At 48.6% G+C, this 21,578-nt stretch overlaps 1 protein-coding gene across 1 annotated transcript in view; it reads left to right on the forward strand.

The window, feature by feature from the left end:
• The window catches only part of slc25a13 (solute carrier family 25 member 13), a 470,724-nt gene that overhangs the window by 422,961 nt on the left and 26,185 nt on the right, over positions 1–21,578 (forward strand). Inside the window, exon 14 of the mRNA XM_072510240.1 lies at positions 16,897–17,035. Coding sequence (XP_072366341.1) covers positions 16,897–17,035 — 139 coding nt within the window. The remainder of the gene's footprint in view (positions 1–16,896; positions 17,036–21,578) is intronic.

Raw genomic sequence — 21,578 nt, forward strand, 5'->3', positions numbered from 1 at the left:
AGTGCCGTTAAAATATATCGTCACAACTTTCAACACCAGGAGGTAATGGCAGGGCGGATAAATCCTGCCACGTGGTACACCAGGCTCCTCGCTGATGGATAGTAAATTAGCTGAAAACTGGATGATTGCACGTGTTCAACCAATCCCTGCCCAGCGAGAATCAACATTCCAAAAGGATTGTTCCCTCCACACCACCCTGGTCCACTCATCAATCAACTCAACACCCCATGGCACCTTTCAATGCAAGCAAAGGAGATGCAACACCTACCTTTTTATCTCTTCTCCCCCCATTATCCAAGGCCCTAAACACTCCTTCCAGGTACAATAGCAATTTATATGCACATCTTTCAAATTAGTATAGTGCATTAGCTGCTCACAAATCAGTCTGCTCTACATTGGGGAGACTAAACATGAAGCAGGTCACTGCTTTTGCAGAACAATTCCATTTAGTTTGAAAGTGTGACCCTGAGCTTCCAGTCACTTATCATTTTAATTCCCCATCTTGCTTGCATGCCGAACTCCATACCCTCGACATCGTACAGTGTTCCAGTGAAGCTCAAGGAACGGAATCTCTTCTTTCTATTTGGCACTTTAGTCTTCCAGTTTCAAATTTGGCTGGAATTCTCCCATCCTGTTGTAGCAGGTTTGGCGGTGGGCGGGGGAGGAAAATCAACACCTACTCTTGGCGGGAACCAAAAAGTTGGAAATCCACAAGTATAAAAAAATGTTACAATTCTCCCAATGACAGGTTAGTCCTCCTGCTAGTTTGTGGTGTGAACGATATTTGCGTTTATGCATCTCATAAATGCGCATTAAAATAGTTGGCTGGCAGAATCCCATTAAACCTTCCGATCTTGCATCACGGCAAAACTCGATAGATAAAGAGTGGTGTGCATAAGGCAGTCCTTATTTCACCAGAGACTTTGAGGTGAGTGCGACAGAGCCTAGCTGCCATAGTGCACACTGCTCCTGATGCATTGTTCACCAATCTGCTGAGGCAGACTGATTTATTTTCTCAATCTCCATGCCAAGCTAGTTTTGTGGACTTGATCGTGCTGCTGGACACATGCAACCTCCTGTGTCACCAACCCGGATCAGTACTGCTACTGGGGTTGGGGAATGTAGGGGTCTCCTTCCCCCCCAGCGCTGCAGGACTCATGCAATCACAGAATAATACAGAACAGAAGGAGGCCCTTTGGCCCATCGAGTCTGCACCGATGCATGAAAGACCTCTGACCTGCCTACCTAATCCCATTTGCCAGCACTTAGCCCATAGCCTTGAATGTTACGACGTGCCAAGTACTCAGCCAGGTACTTTTAAAAGCATGTGAGGCAACCTTCTTCTACCACCCTTCCAGGCAGTGCATTCCACCACTCTCTGGGTAAAAATGTTTTTACTCAAATGCCCCCTAAACCTCCTACCCTTACCTTGAACTTGTGTCCCTTTGTAACTGACCCTTCAACTAAGGGGAACAGCAGTTGCCTATGCACCCTGTACATACCCCTCATACTATTGTACATCTCGATCAGGTCGCCCCTCAGTCTTCTCTGCTCCAGCGAAAACAACCCAAGCCGATCCAACCATCTCAGACTCTGATGGTCTGTACACAATAGTTAGTAGCACGCTTCATCAAATTCCTGTAGCCTTGGTAAATGTCTATGACCCACTGTCATGACGCAAAGTTTATCACTTCGCTCCTAACCTCCCTTCCCAACCTGGACACTCATCATCTTATCTTCAGAGGAGACTTGAACTTTGTCTTGGACCCAAAGTTAAACCTACCCCCTACATTAACTCAAGCCTCCATTTCACTTATTCTCAAAAAATACAGGGACTGGAAAGAGTGCGGCTCTTATATGCCTATCTTTCGCCTAAATGCAGTTGATGCACTGTTTGGAGCCATGTCTCCCTGACATAATTTCTGAAGACCAAACTGACTTGGAAAAAAAAATGAAATGAAAATCGCTCATTGTCACAAATAGGCTTCAAATGAAGTTACTGTGAAAAGTCCCTAGTCGCCACATTCCGGCGCCTGTTCGGGGAGGCTGGTATGGGAATTGAACCGTGCTGCTGGCCTGCTTTAAAAGTCAGCTGAACCAGCCCCTTCATAAAGCTTGACTAATTCTCTCTTTAGCTGGTAGAATGCATTGCATAAAAATTAGCATTCTACCCAAATTCTTGTTTCTATTCCAATGTCTCCCCATCTGCCGACCAAAATAGTTTTTTGCCATGGTTAGTGAGCTAATATCCTCATTCATCTAGGCGGGCAGATTGCCGAGAGCCTGAGAGCGGCACTTCAGAGGAGGAGACAAGTTGGTTGTCTAGCTCTTCCTAATTTATTGTATTATTGTTGGGCGGCCAAACGACCTAAGCCCGAACTGTTTCCTTATGGAGGTACATTCCTGCTGCTCACCCTCTTTTCCTGCCTTGGTCCGTGCTCCACTCCCCTTCGAAATTCACATGAAACCCCATCTGAATATCCATTTTAATGATATGAAAACAATCTCATTAACATTTTAAGCTTTCCGCTCATTCCCTACTAGGTCTTATTTGCAAGAAGCACTTGTTTTGCCCTCCGTGCTTGGATCGGCGTTCGCTTTGTGGAGGGAGAATGGATTGATGCATTTCGCTGTTTGTAGATGGAAACTTTGCCAGTTTCAGCAAGCTCAAGGGCAAATTTATTTACCTAAATCTGGTCTCTATCGCCATTTTCAAGTCCGTGGCTTCATCCACTCACGCTTTCCAACCTTCCCTCAACCTCAACAAATACTGTCTGTGCCCCAAACCAGTGGTGGTTCTATCTCGAGGCTGTATCAGCTCATGACATCCTCTGAGCCTTCCCCTCTGCAAAAGGTGCAAGGGCACTGGCAGGCTGAGCTTGGGCTCTGCCTCACGAACAACAGGTGGGAGGGAGGCCCTATCTAGGGTCAACTCCATGTCCTCCTGTGCTCAGTTAAGCTTACTTCAATTTAAAGTTTTGCACAGAATTCACTTTACCAAAGCCAGAGTTAGCGGGTTTTCCCACAATACAGACAATAAATGCAGCAGATGCTCGCTCACCCCCCCCCCCTTTTTTGACACTTTCCAATATTCTGGACACTGACCTACAACCCTGTCCTTCAACAGCCATATTTGGAATTGCACCAAAACTAATCATTTTCACTAAGATTGAAGTCGACGTTATCGCATTTGCTTCATTAATAGCTCTCAGGTAGATTTTGTTAACCTGGAAATCCCCCAAACCACCCAGTGCTCCATCCTGGTTAGAAGCCTTGATGTCCTTTTTGTGTCTGGAGAAGATTAAATATGTCATGAGTGGTTCAACTGAGAATTATTTTTGTAGATAGCAACCATTTGTCTCTTTCTTCAAATAATTTACTGTTCTTTTTGTATAACTTTGTTGTATATTTGAGAGGAAGTTGAATTCATGACTGTATTGCTCTCTTTTCCTGTTCCATTCGGTGTTTGAAATTCAAGATGTTTATAAATAAACTCCATACAGTTACCCAAGGCTGGAATCGTACCCGGAGGCAACGGTGCATACCACTGTGCCACCGTACCGCCCGCGGCAGTGGCCCTTAATTTCGATCAACCACAAGGGTCTCCATTCCATCAACATGCAGTTGGTGTGTGACCACTGCGAATACGTCTGCACATGTGTGAACGATTCCCTGGGAGTTGCCATGACTCCTACTTCCTCAGTCACGCCCAGGTGTCAGAGATCATTGAGGAGCCAAAAAGCTTGCAGGGATAGTTGTTTTGGAATAAAGGCTACCCACTTAAACACTAGCTAATGACTTTGGTGCGTCATCCTCAAACCCCAGCTGAGGAAAGGTACAAGCTGCTCACAGTTCCACTCACTCACTCATATGGGACTTCTGAAGGTGTGATTTTGATGTCTGGACTGCTTGGGTGGCTGTCTGCAATATGCATCGCAGAGGGTTTGCTGCATGTTTTGGTTTGCTGTGATAGAGCACCCGTGACCTTAAGGTGACATCAAAACTTTATAACTTTCCTAACTCTGCCACTACGCCTTGGTGCAGACCCAACATCCACAACAGGAGTGGAGGCAGCCTGCTGACTAATGTCCTGATGCCTGTGATGATCTTGGTGGATGACCTCTGGTGGTCCAAGCCCTGGCGGGGCCCAGAATCATCAAGGTCTCCTGCTCAGGGGCGTAAACACCCTCGGCTTGTGCTGCTGCAGTTGGCGCAGGAGCAGCCAGAGGGAATTCTGAACAGCATGGTGCCCACCAGAATGTGTGGCCATGCAGTGCAGAGCTGAACTCAAATCTGGCAGCACCTGCTGGACCAAGATTAGCCTGGTGGTCACCAGCATTCACATGCTGACCTCAAGGTCCATGCATGTCGGGAGTCAGGCCAGGAAACAGAACGTGGATGGACTCCTCCATCATGCATGCTGGTCTGCTAAGAAACTCTTGAAGCTCTGCCCGATGTTCCGTCTCTCCGCCAGTGAGCTGACAGTTGTCTGCGCTGTTACTCTGCTCTGGTGAAGGGTGTGGGTCAGCGCTGTGATGGTTATCCCTGAGCCCTCTCATTCTCAGATGTGCTCCCCGGAGCTCATAGTGCTGCCCAGCTCATTAGCTGGCTGTGTTTTGCTAAAAAACACAAAAGGACAATTTTGGTGGATGAGCTGAAGCTATTTCAGAGTATATTACACTCACTGTGAATTGCAGGATACGGTGAAGTGATGGAACTGAGATGCGTACTCGATTGTTGGTAGAGGCCAAGCTCTGCATTGTCACAGGAGTAATCACTGTCTTTGCCGGCAAGCAATGCTGCAGCTTCCTCAAACACATTGAGGGCGAGTATCTCTGCCATCCCTAACCTGGTCTGGGATCACTCAAGTTGGGTGGGTAACAGTCGGCACCAGGGTGTGGAGAGAAGGGAGAGAGGAATTAGAAAGGCTGGGACATTGGGGGGGTGGGGGAAAATCAGGGGTCAGAGAAACGATTGGGATCGAAACACTAATGATTGGAGACTGGAGGAAATGTAGGGTCTGGATAGGGTCCAGAAATGGAGTCTCCAGGAATTGAAGATCAATCTCCAGGACACTGCTGTGTGCAATTATGGAGAGAAATCATTGGGACGTTAAAAAATATTGTATTTTTGTCATTTTCTTGGAACCTTCCTGTTTATCAGCTATAGAAATGGCAAAAATGGGAAATAATGGCAGTTTGGCTGACATCCAAGCATTACCCAATTGAGTAATGAGTCTTCTTGCTTTCCAATTGGTGTGGGATATCAGTGTGTCACAAGGATGGCTGTGTTGGCTAACCAATGGCTGGAGAGTTTGGAGAGGTTATGTGATGAAACCTCCAGGAATACTTTTTTATTTTTGTTATAACCCGACAGAGCCACGGGGTCTGCAACATCAGAGTCCCATTGGTCTCGCCTGAATGGGTGGCACGGTAGCACAGTGCTTAGCACTGTTGTTTCACAGCACCAGCGTCCCAGGTTCAATTCCCACTTGGGTCACTGTCTGTGCAGAGTCTGCATGTTCTCCCTGTGGCTGCGTGGGTTTTCTCCAGACGCTCCGGTTTCCTCCCACAAGTCCCGAAAGACGCGCTGTTCGGTGAATTGGGCATTATGAATTCTCCCTCTGTGTACCCGAACAGGCGCCGGACTGTAATGACCAGGAGCTTTTCACAGTAACTTCATTGCAGTGTTAATGGAGCCTACTTGTGAAAATAATAAACTTAACTTAACTGATGTGATCTCCCCAGATGAGGGGGCGGAGCTACACCGTTAAGCAAGATTTCACTGGGACATAAATATCCCGACCCACATGGGAGACCCTTCGGGGAGTAGGAGTTGTATTCTAGCAGGTAAAATAAGTATTGAGTTTTCTAACATTCATCGCTTCTGTGTGGTTGCTCGTCTGGAACTTTACAATGTTTCAGTTCATTTAATGCATGGTTATTTGCTTCAACATTCACATTATGTGAAATTAATAAAAAATAAAACTTTGCGATGAAAATTTGGAATGATTCAGAAAGACTAGAGGGTACTTTTAATCACAGTTGGCAACCTTATGCCTGGAGTAAGGCACGATCGGAGGCTAGAGTGACAATTGAGGAACAGAGAAAATATCAGGGTTTGGAGTGGTGGGGAGATCAGTAGGGTTTTGGGGGTGACCAGAAGATCCGGGGAGAAATTGGAAGGGTCAGGGATGCCCTACTGTAGGTGGGGTTAGTTGTGGTGTTGTCTAGCCTGTCACCCCACTACTTGGACCCTAATTATGCCTTTGACCTCCAATCTTCCTCCACCCAATTAACCTCTCAGTTCCACTGACATTCAAACCAGAAGCAGGCAAGTGAATATTCAACTTTTAATATCCCACCTGAAACAAATCTGCTAATTTTGGGGGATTGAAATTATTCTAAATCTCTACTCATAAAGTGGTTAACACTGCTGGTTAACATACATAGAAACCTCCAGCGATGCTGGCCTAGATTTTTTCCATATTGGTCAACATTTTTATTTGCATAGACCAGCAGCGAGGTCATCAAATATGAACAAGTCCACAACCAAGAAGCCAAGTGAATGAACCTTTTGAACAACCCTGTTAGGAAAATCATTTGTACTTTCAGATTCACAATTTCAGTGTTATTTGCTTCTTGGAATCTACAACACAAATTAGGCAAATGTGGAGCATTTTGCTGTTTCATCACACTGTGACACACTAACAATCGGCGTGTGTTGTGGAACTGCCTTAATGGTGCTGCAAGCTATTTTTTTCTCCTTTTAAATTTCACATCCAGTGAGAAGTAAAATAGGGTTCTTTATTGGATGACAAAGGCCATGAATGACACATGATACACTTGGCATGTTGCCCCTTTTGGGAGTGCGTTCTCTGAAACTCAGAATCTAACACAAATTGCTGAAGCAGTTCAAAAATTAGTACAAATCTCAAATGGACAAGTACAGTTTTAACGACACAGGTGCCAAATGCAAGTTATAATTACAGTATATTTTATAATTTGAGAAGACCAAGGTGAATTCATATTCTACAACAAGAAGTTGAATCTTCTAATTTGTCACTCTGGTGATTTCTTTCTAGTAGACAATTGCATGTTCACTTCAGGAGACAAGGTTAAGCCAGTAAATCCCAGACCTGCTGGCTCCTAGCGTTCAGCCCAGCACAGAGATGCCTTTGTGAGCATAATTATCATCCCCTCCCATTAGCAAAATAGTTTGTTTAGCCCCTTCTGTGCTACTGTTGCTACTATGAAATAGAATTAGAATTTTGAAAAACAATGACTTGCCTGAAGGTCTGATTTGTTTATCTGACTCATCCTACAACCTGAGATTGTTTTTACTCTTAATCTATTTACTTGATGAGATACAATCTAAAATTCAGGGATTTAGGATTATTAAAGTGTTTGGAGTCAATTCACAGTAGATTTTTCCAGAGCATGGGGTTCAAGGTGTTTGTGATCCAACAGCTTCATGCCTGGCAACCTATCCTTTGGCAGCCATTGACCAGGACTTTTCCTCAAACAGTTGGATCCTGCTATTTACATCAGATTGAATTTGAAGTTTTCAGCTCACAGTCCACAGGCCTGACATTGCAAACAGTGTCAGGAGAAATAAAAGTTTTTATACTGACTTCTTCTGTACAATCTCCTGAACCCCTGCAATTGACTAGTGAAAGGTAATAGCAATTGAGTTAAATCTCTCCTAAACGTGCTTTGAATGGAGACGGTCGAAGGAAAAATATAGGGCGCTATTCTCCCTAAAAATGACAGTGGGCGGAATTCTTCGGAAAGATTTCTAAGTGTGGTAACTACCGGGAACTCCTGTGAGATTCCCGGCGCACGGCCCAGTGAGGTTGGCAACGCTATTCAACATTAATTGGTCCACTTAAAGAAGCCCCACGGGCTTCTCGCCACAAATGAAGGCTCGCCAACCGATTTGCTGGTACTGCGCTTGCAAGCCTTCCGCTAATAAGATGGAGCAGTACTTGCTCAGCCAACCCCAGCCAGCTCGAACAATGGCGCCCAGGTGACCGCCCCCAGGATTCGGGGATGCAGATCTGGGGAGGCTTCTAGACACAATGGAGGCCAGGAGGGATGTTCCGTTCCCCCGAGGGCAGACAGTGCTGCCTGGGACGAGGTGGCGGCGGTTGTGAGTACCGGAAGTGTGATCAGGGGTACAGGCCTCCAGTGCCTGAAAAAGGTCAATGACTTAAACCGGGAAGCATGAATGAGTAGACACGATTGCCCCCACACACCCTCCCCCCGCCTTCCGAGACCTTTCCGCCACCATGCGTGCATCCACCCTGCCAGCTCTCCATGCGACACCCAACCCTCCCACCATCCTCCTCTCCCTTTAACCCCCACCCTTCCTTCACAACCCTCTTCCACCACTGTGAACCACGCCTGTGGCTAACGATGCCCTCTCTCCGTCTCCTCAAGAAAAGCTCTCCCACAATCGCCGGGAAAGGGCCCAGACTGGCGGTGGGGTGCTGGACTTAAAACTCCTCACCTCCTTTGAGGAACAGAGCCTGGAGACGAGTGGGGTGGCCAAGAACAGGGCAGTCAACCGCGGGGAGGCTGGCGGTCGCCGCAGTGATGAGGAACCATCGGGCTCCACCCAGAGGACCTGTCAGACGTGAGTTGTAATTGCCTTACAGACTGACCCATCCCTCCCACTGACCACATGTCCATTCTCCCGCAGGTCCTACAGCTGACGGCGACGGCCCATCCTGGGTAGCACCCTCTCCAGCCTCCCACAAGACTACCTTGGAGGGGAGCTCCAAGGAAGACACGATCGAGGCGTCACAGCTGCCATCTCCACCCTCCACCAGCGCATATACAGGCATCTTGGTGGGAAATGTTTGTGGTCAGGCTTCTGGGGCGCACATCAGGTGGAGGCAAAAACCCCCAGGCAAGACAGCAGTTGGAGGTCTGCTAGATCTCAGGACCCAGCTCGATAATGGGGAGTGGTCAGGACATTCAGAGGGATATGTCAGTGACACTCCAGCAGATCCATTGCCGATTAGAGGAGTCTGAGAGACTACAGAGCGCAGGAGATGTCGGCGGCATTGCGTGGCATCAAGGCCAACACTGCTAAGGTGATGACTGCAGTGGAGAACTGGTGCACGACGTCGGCACCATTAGTGAAGATGTCCAAGGCGTTATGCAGTGGTGACGGTCATGACTGAGGGTCTTGGCTGGGGGATGTTACCCAGTTCCCAGCTGACCTTGATGAGGTTCAGATCAGAATGGCAGAGACGCTGCAAAGTTTGTCCCAGTCGCAGGTGGGCATTGCCAAGGCACCGCAGAGCATGTCTCAGTCACTGAGGAGCATCGCCGAGGGCGTTGACACGATGGTGCTGACCATGGGGAGAGCTGGCATAGCCAGATGATGTAGGAGCAGCCGGGTAATGAACCCACTGCCCCTCTGCGCCAAGGTGAACCCCAGGGCCCCAAGGCCACCGACCAGGAGGAGCGGGCGCTGGGTGTCAACCCAAACCTGTCCCATGGAGTGGCGACGATGGCCACCAGCTCCCCCGATTTCCACCCGTCTGATGAGGCCGTGTCTCACAGCCAGCACACGGAACAGGGCGGCACGGCTGTGCATCTGCCGCCGACAAGTGTGCCTGGGCCCTTCGGCCCCAGAGGACGCCCGCCAGGGGCATCGAAGGCCACGAGACAAGGTAAGCGGCTGGCTGCTACCACCTCAGATGTGCATCCTGGGGACACACCTAGATGTAGCGGTAGAGCTAGGAATTACATTAAGGATCACTGAGGGCACCAGAGGAGGGGGTAGAGTGGGGGTAGGTAGGGGGTGAGGGTGGGGTGGGGTGGGTGGCAACATTGGGAGAGTGGGGAATTATTAAACAAAATAGACACCCTTGTGCACAACCAGTATCTTGTCTCAGTTACTTATCTTCCACTATGCAGGCCGACTTCTGAACACTTGGCCCATCTCTCCAGGCATCTCACCCTCCGGCCGTGGAGCTGTGTCCCATCCCCGGTTGTTCAGATGTTGGCTGCTGCATGTGTGGTGTTGCCTTCCACAGTGTTCAAGCACCATGTTCATGCATCACGGTTTGATTGGGATGCTCGGCATACCTCCCACATGCTACATGGCTCGTCCACCCACGAGAATCCACTTGGGTTGTGTGAAGTGCTCACTTAACCACAATTGCCAATTCCCTATTAGCAATAGCCTTCAGCCACACGGCCAGAGGCATAGGCAGTTGATGGGGGTTATTGGTGGGGCAGAAGGGCAGGGACGAGGGTTGCCCCCGGAATGTGTAGACACAATCCAAGGGTTGGCATGGCGGTACCATGCGCGGATGCTTCCCAGTTGCCCCCAGGTTCACGTTTTTCAAAAGGAGTACTAATCGGAGGCAGCTTGCTGAGGAGGTCGATGAATGACGGGAGGCCATTGGATATGGATTGGGTCCTGTTAATTGTATGGAAACAGAGCTTAAGTGGCGAGATCCCGATTTAAAAAAAATATTTATCAAAGTTTCAAAACAAGAGCTTCGAGTGTGGACAGGGGCAAACCCCTAATCCAGCTCCTTGCCTGCTCCAAAAAACAATTCAAATTGAATCCAATTCATGGTTCCCATAGGAGAGACAGACTAGATCCAGGCATTACACCTGGCCTCACGCTCATCGTAGCCAAAAGGCCGAGAAGCGATCCCGATTTTGTCTCGGGAAGTGGACTGGTTGCATAGCAAACTGGTTGGTGCCTGGCGCGGTTTTCGTTTTCGGCCTCTCACGCAAATTTCACCGGCCTCGTTTCGCTCAAGCGAGAGTGAAACGAGGCTGGAGAATCGTGCCCAGTATCATTTCAGGCAGGAATCATTCCCGCCGGATGGATGGGTGCGATCCAGATCGCAATTCACCCACACTTAGTGCACAACATTATCCCCCACGTGAATCACGCCAAGCCAAAGTCCCCAGGTGTCTGATTCGCCTGACTCGGGGCTCAGCTGTCACTGCTAACAAAGGGGAGCAGCAGTTAAACAGTCCCTCAGCATCATTTCCAGTCAAGCCAGGAGGATAGCAGCGTGAAGACCTTCAATTTCTGAATTCAAATCTGGCTAGGCTTCTGGAGACCGTGGAGGAGAGGCAGGCCGTATCCCTGAAGGATAGGAGACCCCACAGCAACGTGACAAATCCTGCCTGGGAAGCAGTGACAACAGCATAACAAGGAGGACATGTGTCCAATGTAGGAAGAAAATGATTGACCTCTTACGAGCTGTAAGAGTAAGTTACCACCTCTCTTCTTGGCATCAGTCCCACCTGCCACCCCTGGAATCTACCACCCCCGCCCCACCAATCCACTGACTCACACCTTGCACCTTCCCAATATCCGACCTCCCAGATTGTTCCTCAGAAGCCCCTTGGCACACATCCTCATAACCCCTTTCTGTCTAAGTGTGGCGTCCACACATCTCACCTGCTTTAGAGCCCCTGACCTGCTAGACATACAGCTCCAAATGTCCTCTTTTTGTCCTCTCAGGTGAAGATAGTACGAGGGAAAGTGGGTCTGGGCCCCGAGTTAAGAATCCTCATCCCAAAAGAGGAAAGGGCCCTAAACCTACAGTTGGCAACCATCTCTCAATCCGTTGAAGCCTCTTTGATTTTAGATGTCTCTGATCATCACCTGCCAAGCAAACTAAGCACAGAAACCCCAGCATCCATTTGTCATCCATTTCAAGGGGTTATTTTTTGTAGCTTTCTCCAACCAGGGATTCATCTGGACTAAAGTCTACCATGATGTGCCATCAATGAACACACAACGAGTAGTGAACGTAACTGAGGCTTTAATAAACTAAACAGAAAGCCTCCTGGCCTCTGATCCCGAACTGGGTCAGAGGCGGAGACTAGCCACCTTTATACTGGACCCGAGGGGAGGCGGAGCCATCGGGCAGTGGTTTACCACATTACATGTAATACAGTAGCCGTTTACCACAATACACAGATTATATACTACAGTGGTTTACCACATTCACCCCCTGTTAAAAAAAGAGTCCAGCGGGGATGAAGTGGACTTAAAGATCAAGTCTGTCGGGGGCCTTGACCTTCTACCGTGATTGCCTCAGTCCCGGCTGTGGTGTGGGCACCGGTGTCGAGACCTGCGCGTCCGGGAGCGTGTTGTCCTCTTCTTCATCCAGTTGTTGAGTCAGTTGGGGCGGTGTATGGGCTGGGGTGGTGGTGATGGTCGCCAGTGGGCCTGCGGGTGCCAGCTCTTGAAGTAGCTGGGTAGTGGTGGAGGGAAACAGTGTAGGGTTAGGGGTGGTGGTGATGGTCGCTGGGGAACCTGCAGGTGCCAAATCGCGGAGGGAGACTGTGTCCTGTCGCCCGTCATGATGTGCCACATAGGCATATTGTGGATTGGCATTGAGGAGCAGGACCTTGTTGGCGAGGGGATCTGATTTATGACTCCTCGCATGCTTCCGGAAGAGGACGGGCCCTGGGACTATCAGCCAGGACGGGAGCGAGACTCTGGAGGTGGACTTCCTGGGGAAGGCAAACATACGTTTGTGAGGAGTCTCGTTGGTGGCAGTGCACAGGAGCGACCGGATGGAGTGGAGCGCATCGGAGAGGACCTCCTGCCAGCGGGAGACTAGGATACATCAAGACCGTAGGGCCAGGAGGACGGCCTTCCAGACTGTCGCGTTCTCCCTCTCCACCTGTCCGTTGCCCCGGGGATTGTAGCTTGTCGTCCTGCTGGAGGCGATGTCCTTGCTGAGCAGGAACTGACGCAACTCGTCGCTGATGAATGAGGAACCCCGATCGCTATGGATGTAGGTGGGGAACCCGAACAAGGTGAAAAGGCTGTGCAGGGCCTTGATGACGGTGGCAGAGGTCATGTCAGGGCATGGGATGGCAAAGGGGAATCTTAAGTATTCGTCAACAATGTTGAGGAAGTACACGTTACGGTCAGTGGAGGGGAGGGACCCTTTGAAGTCGATGCTGAGGTGCTCAAAGGGGCGAGAGGCCTTTACCTGTCTGGCCGATAGAAGTGGGGTTTGCACTCCGCGCAGACCTGGCAGTCCCTGGTCACGGTCCTGACCTCCTCGATGGAGAAAGGCAGGTTGTGAGCCTTGAATAAGTGAAAAAAACAGGTGACCCCCGTGTGACAGAGGTCATTGTGGAGGGCCCGAAGCCGGTCTACTTGTGCGCTGGCACATGTACCGCAGGATAGGGCATCTGGGGGCTCATTGAGCTTCCCAGGTCAATACAAGATATCGTAGTTGTAGGTGGAGAGCTCGATCCTCCACCTCAGAATCTTGTCATTCTTGATTTTGCCCCGCTGTGTATTATTAAACATGAAGGTAACTGACCGTTGGTGAGTGAGGAGAGTGAATCGCCTGCTGGCCAGGTAATGCCTCCAATGTCGCACAGCTTCTACAATAGCATGTGCTTCCTTTTCGACGGAGGAGTGTCGAATTTCGGAGACATGGCGAGTACGGGAGAAGAAAGCCACGGGCATGCCCGCCTGGTTGAGGGTAGCGACCAGAGCAACGTCCGATGCTCTCCACCTGGAACGGAATGGACTCGTCCACAGCGTGCATCGCGGCTTTGGCAATATCTGCCTTGATGCGGTTGAAGGCCAGGCGTGCCTCAGCCGCCAGGGGAAAAATGGTGGATTTAATAAGTGGACGGGCCTTGTCTGCATAATTGGGGACCCACTGGGCATAGTACGAGAAGAACCCCAGGCATCTCTTCAGGACCTTGGGGCAGTGGGGGAGGGGGAGTTCCAGGAGGGGCCGCATGTGGTCGGGGTCGTGCCATAGGACTCCGTTTTCCACAACGTAGCCAAGGATGGCCAGACGGGTTGTGCGGAAAATGCATTTTTCCTTATTGTAGGTGAGGTTCAGGAGTTTAGAGGTGTGGAGGAAGTGCCGGAAGCTTTCGTCATGGTCCTGCTGGTCATGGCCGCAGATGGTGACATTATCTAAATACGGGAGCATGGCCCGCAGCCCGTACTGGTCAACCATTTGGTCCATTTCCCGTTAGAAGACCGAGACCCCATTGGTGATGCCGAAGGGAACCCTGAGGAAGTGGTAGAGGCAGCCATCTGCCTCGAAGGCAGTGTATTGGTGGTCCACCGGGCGGATAGGAAGCTGGTGGTACGCGGACTTCAAATCAACTGTGGAGAAGACGCGATACTGCGCAATCTGGTTTGCCATGTCAGATATGCAGGGGAGGGGGAACGCATCGAGCTGCGTGTACCGGTTGATGGTCTGACTGTAGTCGATGACCATCCGGTGCTTCTCCCCAGTCTTGACGACCATCACTTGAGCTCTCCAGGGGCTGGTACTGGCCTCAATGATCCCCTCTCATAGGAGTCGCTGGACCTCCGACCTATTAAAGGCCCTGTCCCGGGCACTGTATCATCTGCTCCTAGTAGCGACGGGCTTACAGTCCGGGGTGAGGTTAGCGAAGAGCGAGGGTGGGGCGACCTTAAGGGTCGCGAGGCTACAGGTGGTGAAGGGGGGCAGGGGTCCACCGAACTTTAAAGTAAGGCTTTGGAGGTGGCACTGGAAGCCGAGCCCCAGTAATAGGGCAGCGCAGAGATGGGGAAGTACGTAGAGTTTAAAGCTAGTGTACTCTACACCTTGTACAGTAAGGGTCGCGACACAGTACCCCCCGATTTCTACTGAATGTGATACAGAAGCCAGGGAGATTTACTGGGTCGCGGGTAAAATTGGGAGGGAGCAGCGCCTTACCGTATCTGGGTGTATGAAGCTGTCTGTGCTCCCGGAGTTGAAAAGGAAGGCGTCTCGTGCCCGTTGATCCGGACGGTCATCGTAGATTTTGTGAGGTGATGAGGCCGGGACTGGTCGAGCGTGATGGAGGCGAGCTTCGGAAGGTGATGGGTAGGCTGGTCGGAGGTAGCGGCGGCCAGCGTACGTCCAGGTGAGCAGGGCTCCTGGGAGACTGCGGAGTGGTCCCAAGATGGCGGCCCCCATGGGTCGCGCGTGACGGGTGGCATCGGAGAGGGTGGAGTAGAAGATGGCGGCGCCCACGGGTCGCACATTGCGGTTGGCTCGGCAGCTGGGGGCAGGCCCCGACAGGCAGCAGGCAGCGCTGCTGGGCCTAGGAGTTTTAGGGAGAGATCGGGCCTGGCAGGCTTTCACAAAGTGGCCCTTCCTCCCACACCCGTTGCAAGTCGCGTTCCGTGCAGGGCAGCGTAGTCTGGGATGCTTACCCTGGCCGCAAAAGTAGAACTTCGGGCTTCCGGCATTGGCGGGCTGCTGCGCGGCACAGGCTTGCGCCGCACTCGCGTCGGATGGTGGCGGCGCCCACGAGGGTGCCGTGTGGTCGGAGGTGTATGTCTCCATGTTCTGGAAGGCCACCTCCAGCGAGTTTGAGAGCTGCACTGTCTCTGGGAGGCCGAGTGTACCCCCTTCTAGCAATCGCTGGTGGGTGTAGTTCGATTTCATGCCTGCGACATATGCGTCCCTGATCAACAGCTCCGCGTGTTGGGTAGCCGATACCGCCTGGCAATCACAGTTCCGGCCGAGTACCCGCAAGGCACGCAGGAATTCTGCTAGTGATTCCCCAGGGCTTTGTCGTCTCGTGGCAATAAGGTGCCTAGCATACACCTCGTTTACAGACATATTGTCCCTTCAGCAGCATTATCGCCTTCGTATACGAGGGGGCGTCCCTGATGAGAAGGAAAACTTGCGGGCTCACCCGTGCGTTGAGGATCTGCTTCTTTTGGAGGTAGGTGAAGTCTTCGGTGGAGGATCTGAGGTATGCTTCGAAGCAGCTTAGCCAGTGCTCGAATGTTGCAGTGACATCGGCTGCCTGTGGGTCCAGCTCCAGGCGATCAGTCTTGAGCGATGAATTCATCTTAGAGGTTTAGTCTATTAAATTGATATGCCATCAATGAACACACGGCGAGTAGTGAACGTAACTGAGGCTTTAATACACTAAACAGAAAGCCTCCTGGCCTCTGATCCCAAACTGGGTCAGAGGCGGAGACTAGCCACCTTTATACCGGGCCCGAGGGGAGGCGGAGCCATCGGGCAGTGGTTTACCACATTACATGTAATACATTAGCCATTTACCACAATACACATATTATATACTACAGTGGTTTACCACATACCACAAAGGAAACAACCTCTGGACTTGGACATCCCGGACTCCAGCAATCACGTGAACTAATATTAATGAAGTCATCTGTAAACAAAAAAGTTGCTTGGAGCAATGAAGTAGTTGAGATCATACTTCATTGTCCGGTCAGTAAAAGTTACTCATGTTTGCCAAAAGAAGTTAATTCAGCCAATATTCTTCCCAATCTTTTTGCCAAGTGACCAGATAGTTAAATGCAGAAATATGCTGCAGCAACAGTATGCAAAGAAAGTTTCTACTTAGTGTTATATATAGAGACTGCAGAATTATGTGTCCTGTAAGAACAAAGACTGGAGAAGGAATGTACAATCACCTGCTGCAAAGTGTTCAGTTGCTGGACTTAAGGGATATGAGTAGGTTAAGCAAAGGTTAATCTTCTAAATGACTTGCCTATGTTTGATTCAGCAAGGATAATTTTAGCAACTTTGAGGATATTAGCTGGTATTGATCTAATAAAGCTCATAATTTTTTATAGAAGCAAAATACTGTAGATGCTCTGAATCTGAAATAAAAACAAATAATGCTGGAAATACCCAGCAGACCAGCCAGCCAGCATTTTATGGAGAGAAAAACAGCTAATGTTTCAGGTCAAAAAACTTTCATCTGAACTACTAACTCATAATTTAACTTCTAATTTTGTTAACTCGTTGCTAACTCACAATTATTAAAAACCTTTTCCTGCAGGTTTCTTGGCATCTAACATTTAAAGATCTTTTTGACATATATTGATTACTATTTTGTTTTCTTTCCCACACAGGGTGCAAGGGCCTGTTTTATGCGTGATATCCCATTCTCTGCTATCTACTTCCCTTGTTACTCTCACTTAAAAACCTTCTTTACAAATGAGAATGGGCAGGTGCACCCTGGAAATCTGCTGTTGTCAGGAGCTTTGGCTGGTGAGCACCCACTTTTTGCCTTTGCCTGTACCTTGCTTGCTTAATACATAGAAACATACGTGAAAATAGAAGCAGGAGGAGGCCAGTCGGCCCTTCGAGCCTGTTCCCCATTAATTATGGTCGAGGCTGATCATCAAGATCAATATCCTGATCCAGCCTTCCCCCCTATATCCCTTGCTCCCTTTATCCCCAAAAGCTATTTCTAACTCTTTGAAATTGCACAATGTTTTGGCTTCAACTACTTTCTGTGGCAGTGAATTCCATAGATTCACCATTCTCTGGGTGAAGTAATTTCGACTCGCCTCAGTCCTAAAAGGTTTACCCCTTATCCTCAAACTATGACCCCTAGTTCTGGATTTCCCCACCATCGGGAACATCCTGAATCTACCCTATCTAATCCTATTGGAGTCTATAAGTTTCTATGAGAACCCCTCTCACTCTTCTAAACTCCGATGAATATAATCGTCACTGACTTAGTCTCTCCCATTATGACAGTCCCGCCATCCCAGGAATCGACCTGGTAAACCTTTGGTGTACTCCCTCCATAACAAGAACATCATTCCTCAGATGAGAACACCAAAACTGCACAAGACTCCAGGTGTGGCCTCACCAATCATAGAATTTACAGTGCAGAAGGAGGCTATTCAGCCCATCGAGTCAGCACCGGCCCTTGGAAAGAGCACCCTACTTAAGCCTACACCTCCACCCTATTCCCGTAACCCAGTAACCACACTTAACCTTTTTTGACACTAAAGGCAATTTAGTATGGCCAATCCACCTAACCTGCACTACTTTGGACAGTGTCAACCAGTGTCACTGTGTTGCTGTTCCCCCAATGCCTTATACAATTACAGTAAACATTTGTATTTCTATACTGAAATCCTCTCGCTTTGACGGCCAACATACCATTTGTCTTCTTAACTGCCTGCTGGACCTGCGTACTTACTTTCAGCGACTGATGCAGGAGGACACCAAGATCTCGCTGAGTATCCATCTCTCTCAATTTACACCCATTCAAATAATAATCTACCTTCCTAGTTTTGATACCAAAGTAGATAACCTTACTTTTATCCACATTATACTGCATCTGCCATGCATATGCCCACTGACCCAGCCTGTCCAAATCCCGCTGAGGCATCTCTGCATCCTCCTCACAACTCACCCTACCACCCAACTTTGTATCATCTGCAAATTTGGAGATAATACATTTAATTCCCTCGTCCAAATCATTAATATAAAATGTGAACAGTTGGGGTCCTAGCACAGATCCCTGCGGTATCCCACTAGTCACTGCCTGCCAATCGGAAAAAGACCCATTTATTCCAATTTTATTCCAATTTCTTGCTTCCTGTCTGCTAACCAATTTTCTATCCATCTCAAGACACTACCTACAATCCCATGCACTTTAACTTTACATAGTAATCTGCTATGTGAGACCTTGGTGAAAGCCTTCTAAATAAACCACATCACCGGTTCTCCCTGGTCAACTGTACTAGGTACATCTTCAAAGAATTCTAGTAGATTTGTTGAGCATGATTTCCCTTTCGTACATCCATGCTGACTTTGTCTGATTATACTACTGCTTTCCTAATGCTGTGCTATGAAATCCTTGATAATGGACTCGAGCAACTTTTCTATTACTGACGTTAGGCTGACTGGTCTATGGTTCCCTGTTTTCTCTCTAACTCCCTTTTTGAATAGCGGGGTTATATTAGCTGCCCTCCAATCCATAGGAACCATTCCAGAGTCCAAAGAATTTTGGAAAATGACCACAAATGGATCTACTATTTTGTGGGCCACTACCTAAAGTACTCTGGAATGAAGATTATCAAGGCCTGGAAATTTACCCGCCTTTAATCCCATTAATTTCCCAAAACAATTTCTCTAATAATACTGATTTGTTTTAGCTCCTCACTAAAACTTGTGTCACTCAGAAATTCTGGTATTTATTCATGTCTTTCGTTGTGAAGACAGAAGTAAAATACGAATTTAGTTCCTCAGCCATTTTTTTGTTCTCCATTATGCATTCCCCTGTTTCTGACTGCAAGGGGCCTACATTTGTTTGTATCAATCTTTTTTCTTTACATACGAATATAAACTTTTATAGTCAGTTTTTATGTTTCTGCTAGCTTATTTTCATATTGTGTTTTCCCCTTCTTAATCAATCTCTTAGTCCGCCTTTGCTTAATTTTAAACTGCTTTCAATCCTCAGGTCTATTGCTTTTTCTTGCTAATTTGTATGCCTCTTCTTTGAAACGAATACCATCTCTAAATTCCCTTGTAAACTATGGTTTGCCACAGTTCCCTTTCTACTCTTGCGCCATATAGGAATAAACAACTTTTGGAGTTCACCTATTCGTGCCTTGAATGCCTGCCACTGTCTGTCCACTGTCCTTCATTTCAGCAATGTTTCCCAGTCCATCATAGCCAGCTCATGCCTCATACCATCATAGTTACCTTTTATTGAGATTCAGGACCCTGGTCTCAGAATCAACCACTTCACTGTCCACTTAGATAAATAATTCTATCATATTATGGTCACTCATCCCCAAGGGTTCCCTCACAACTAGATTGCCAACTAATCCTTTCACATTGCACAACACCTAGTCCAAGATGGTCTGTTCCCTTGTTGGTTCCTCAACATATTGGTCCAGAAAACCATCCCGTATACACTCCAGAAATTCCTCCTCTATTATACTGTAACTAATTTGGGTCACCCAATCTCTATGCAGATTAAAGTCACCCATAATCACAGATATTCCTTTAACACTTGTATCTTCGATTTCCTGTCGAATGCTATTGCCAACAATACAACTGCAGTTTGGTGGTCTGTATACCACCCCAAAATATGTTTTGCCCCTTGGTGTTTCTTAACTTGACCCATATAGATTCCACATAATTTGTGCTAATATATTTCCTCAATACCTTCTTTAGTCAACAATGCAACTCCACCACCTTTTCCTTTCTGTCTGTCCTTCCTAAAAACTGAATAGCCCTCAATGTTTAGCTCCCATATTTGGTCACCTGAGAGCCATGTTTCCGTAATCCCAACTATATCATACCCTTTTACATCTATCTGCGCAACTAATTCATCCATTTTATTTTAAATGCTCCGAGCATTCAGGCACAAAACCTAAGGCTAGTTCTTTTAACATACCTCGACCCGTCCCTACTATTTCTTTAATAGAAGTGTTTTTCTCATTCAAGTATTGTTTCCATGATCACCTACTGTTTTAAATAGATCAATTTTCAAAGTGCATTCTCAATTTAAATATAATTCTTTTGCCAGGCCACCTTGGTTTGAAAAAGCTGTTTAAAATGAATACCATCAGGACTTCAGGTGGCAGCCATGAAGTGAGTGGTCGCAAATTTGGTGGCTCCCGCTCATGACGGTTTTTTTGGACATTTTCCCCAGTTAACAGGTAGATGTGAGGCGGAAAAAAAGGTACAAGAGAGTGAGGGGAAGAGATTGACCCTCTGATGTATGGAGCTGAGGGCTAGAAGCGGTCGACAAGAGGGAATCAGTCGGTCATAGCTGATGACGGAGGGGCAGGAAGCAGCCCTGCCAGCTCAGTGGTCGACGGACCAGTTGCTAATCTTCTTGAATGAGAAATCCACCCAGCACCAGAACGAGAGTCTGGAGGACCTGGCCCGGGCGGTGGATTTGATCAGGGCGGTGGTTGACTGCGCGGAAATGAAGTTGGCAGCCCAGGGTCAGGCAATCCAGAAGATGGAGGAGGTGGCAGGGGAGCATGAGGAGCAGTTTGCCTCAATGGCAGCGGAGATGCGTGATAAGCAGAGGCAGGTCCAGGAGAAGGTTGAAGACCTAGAGAACTGGTCACGTAGGCCGAAAATAAGGATCATGGGCCTGCCGGAGAGGAGCGAAGGAGCCGATGCTGGCACATATGTAGGGAGGATGCTGGAGAAGCTGCTCAGAGAGGGTGCATTTGCACCATTTGAAGGTGGATCGAGCGCACAGGGCGCTAATGAGGAAGCCCCAGGAGAACGAGCCGCCGAGGGTGATGGTGGTGCGGTTGCACCGGTTCCTGGACAAGGAGCAAATTATGAGTTGGGCCAGGCAGACGAGGCACTGCACCTGGGAGTGCAGTGAAATCTGAATGTACCAGGGTGCAAAGCTGGCCAAGAAGGAGCGAGCTTTAACAAGGTTAAGGCAGCCCTCTACAAGAAGGGGGTGAAGCTTGGCTACTATACCCGTGTCTGTGGGTGACCTACGAAGGCAGGCAATTGTACTTTGGTTCGGCGGAGGAGGCGGTAGATTTTGGTAAAAGACAATGAACTGGCAGGAGAAGGACTTTGAACTTTGGTGGAGATACTGTTATGATGTTGCAGATAACTTATATTTATGGCCATTTCTTTCTTTTTCGGCTTCAGGTTTGTTCGTTGTTAGGGCATGGGAGGTTAGTCTCTTTGTTTGGGCATGGGGAGGGGTTGTTTTTGCTTGTTTGCACTAATGTTCAAGCGGGGATGAGGGGAATCAGTGGGGCTAGGATGCTGGAAGCCATGGGCAGGGGCTGCCAGGCTA

The sequence above is a fragment of the Scyliorhinus torazame genome, chromosome 6 (assembly GCF_047496885.1).
Source record: "Scyliorhinus torazame isolate Kashiwa2021f chromosome 6, sScyTor2.1, whole genome shotgun sequence".
In the NCBI taxonomy this organism is placed as follows: Eukaryota; Metazoa; Chordata; class Chondrichthyes; order Carcharhiniformes; family Scyliorhinidae; genus Scyliorhinus; species Scyliorhinus torazame.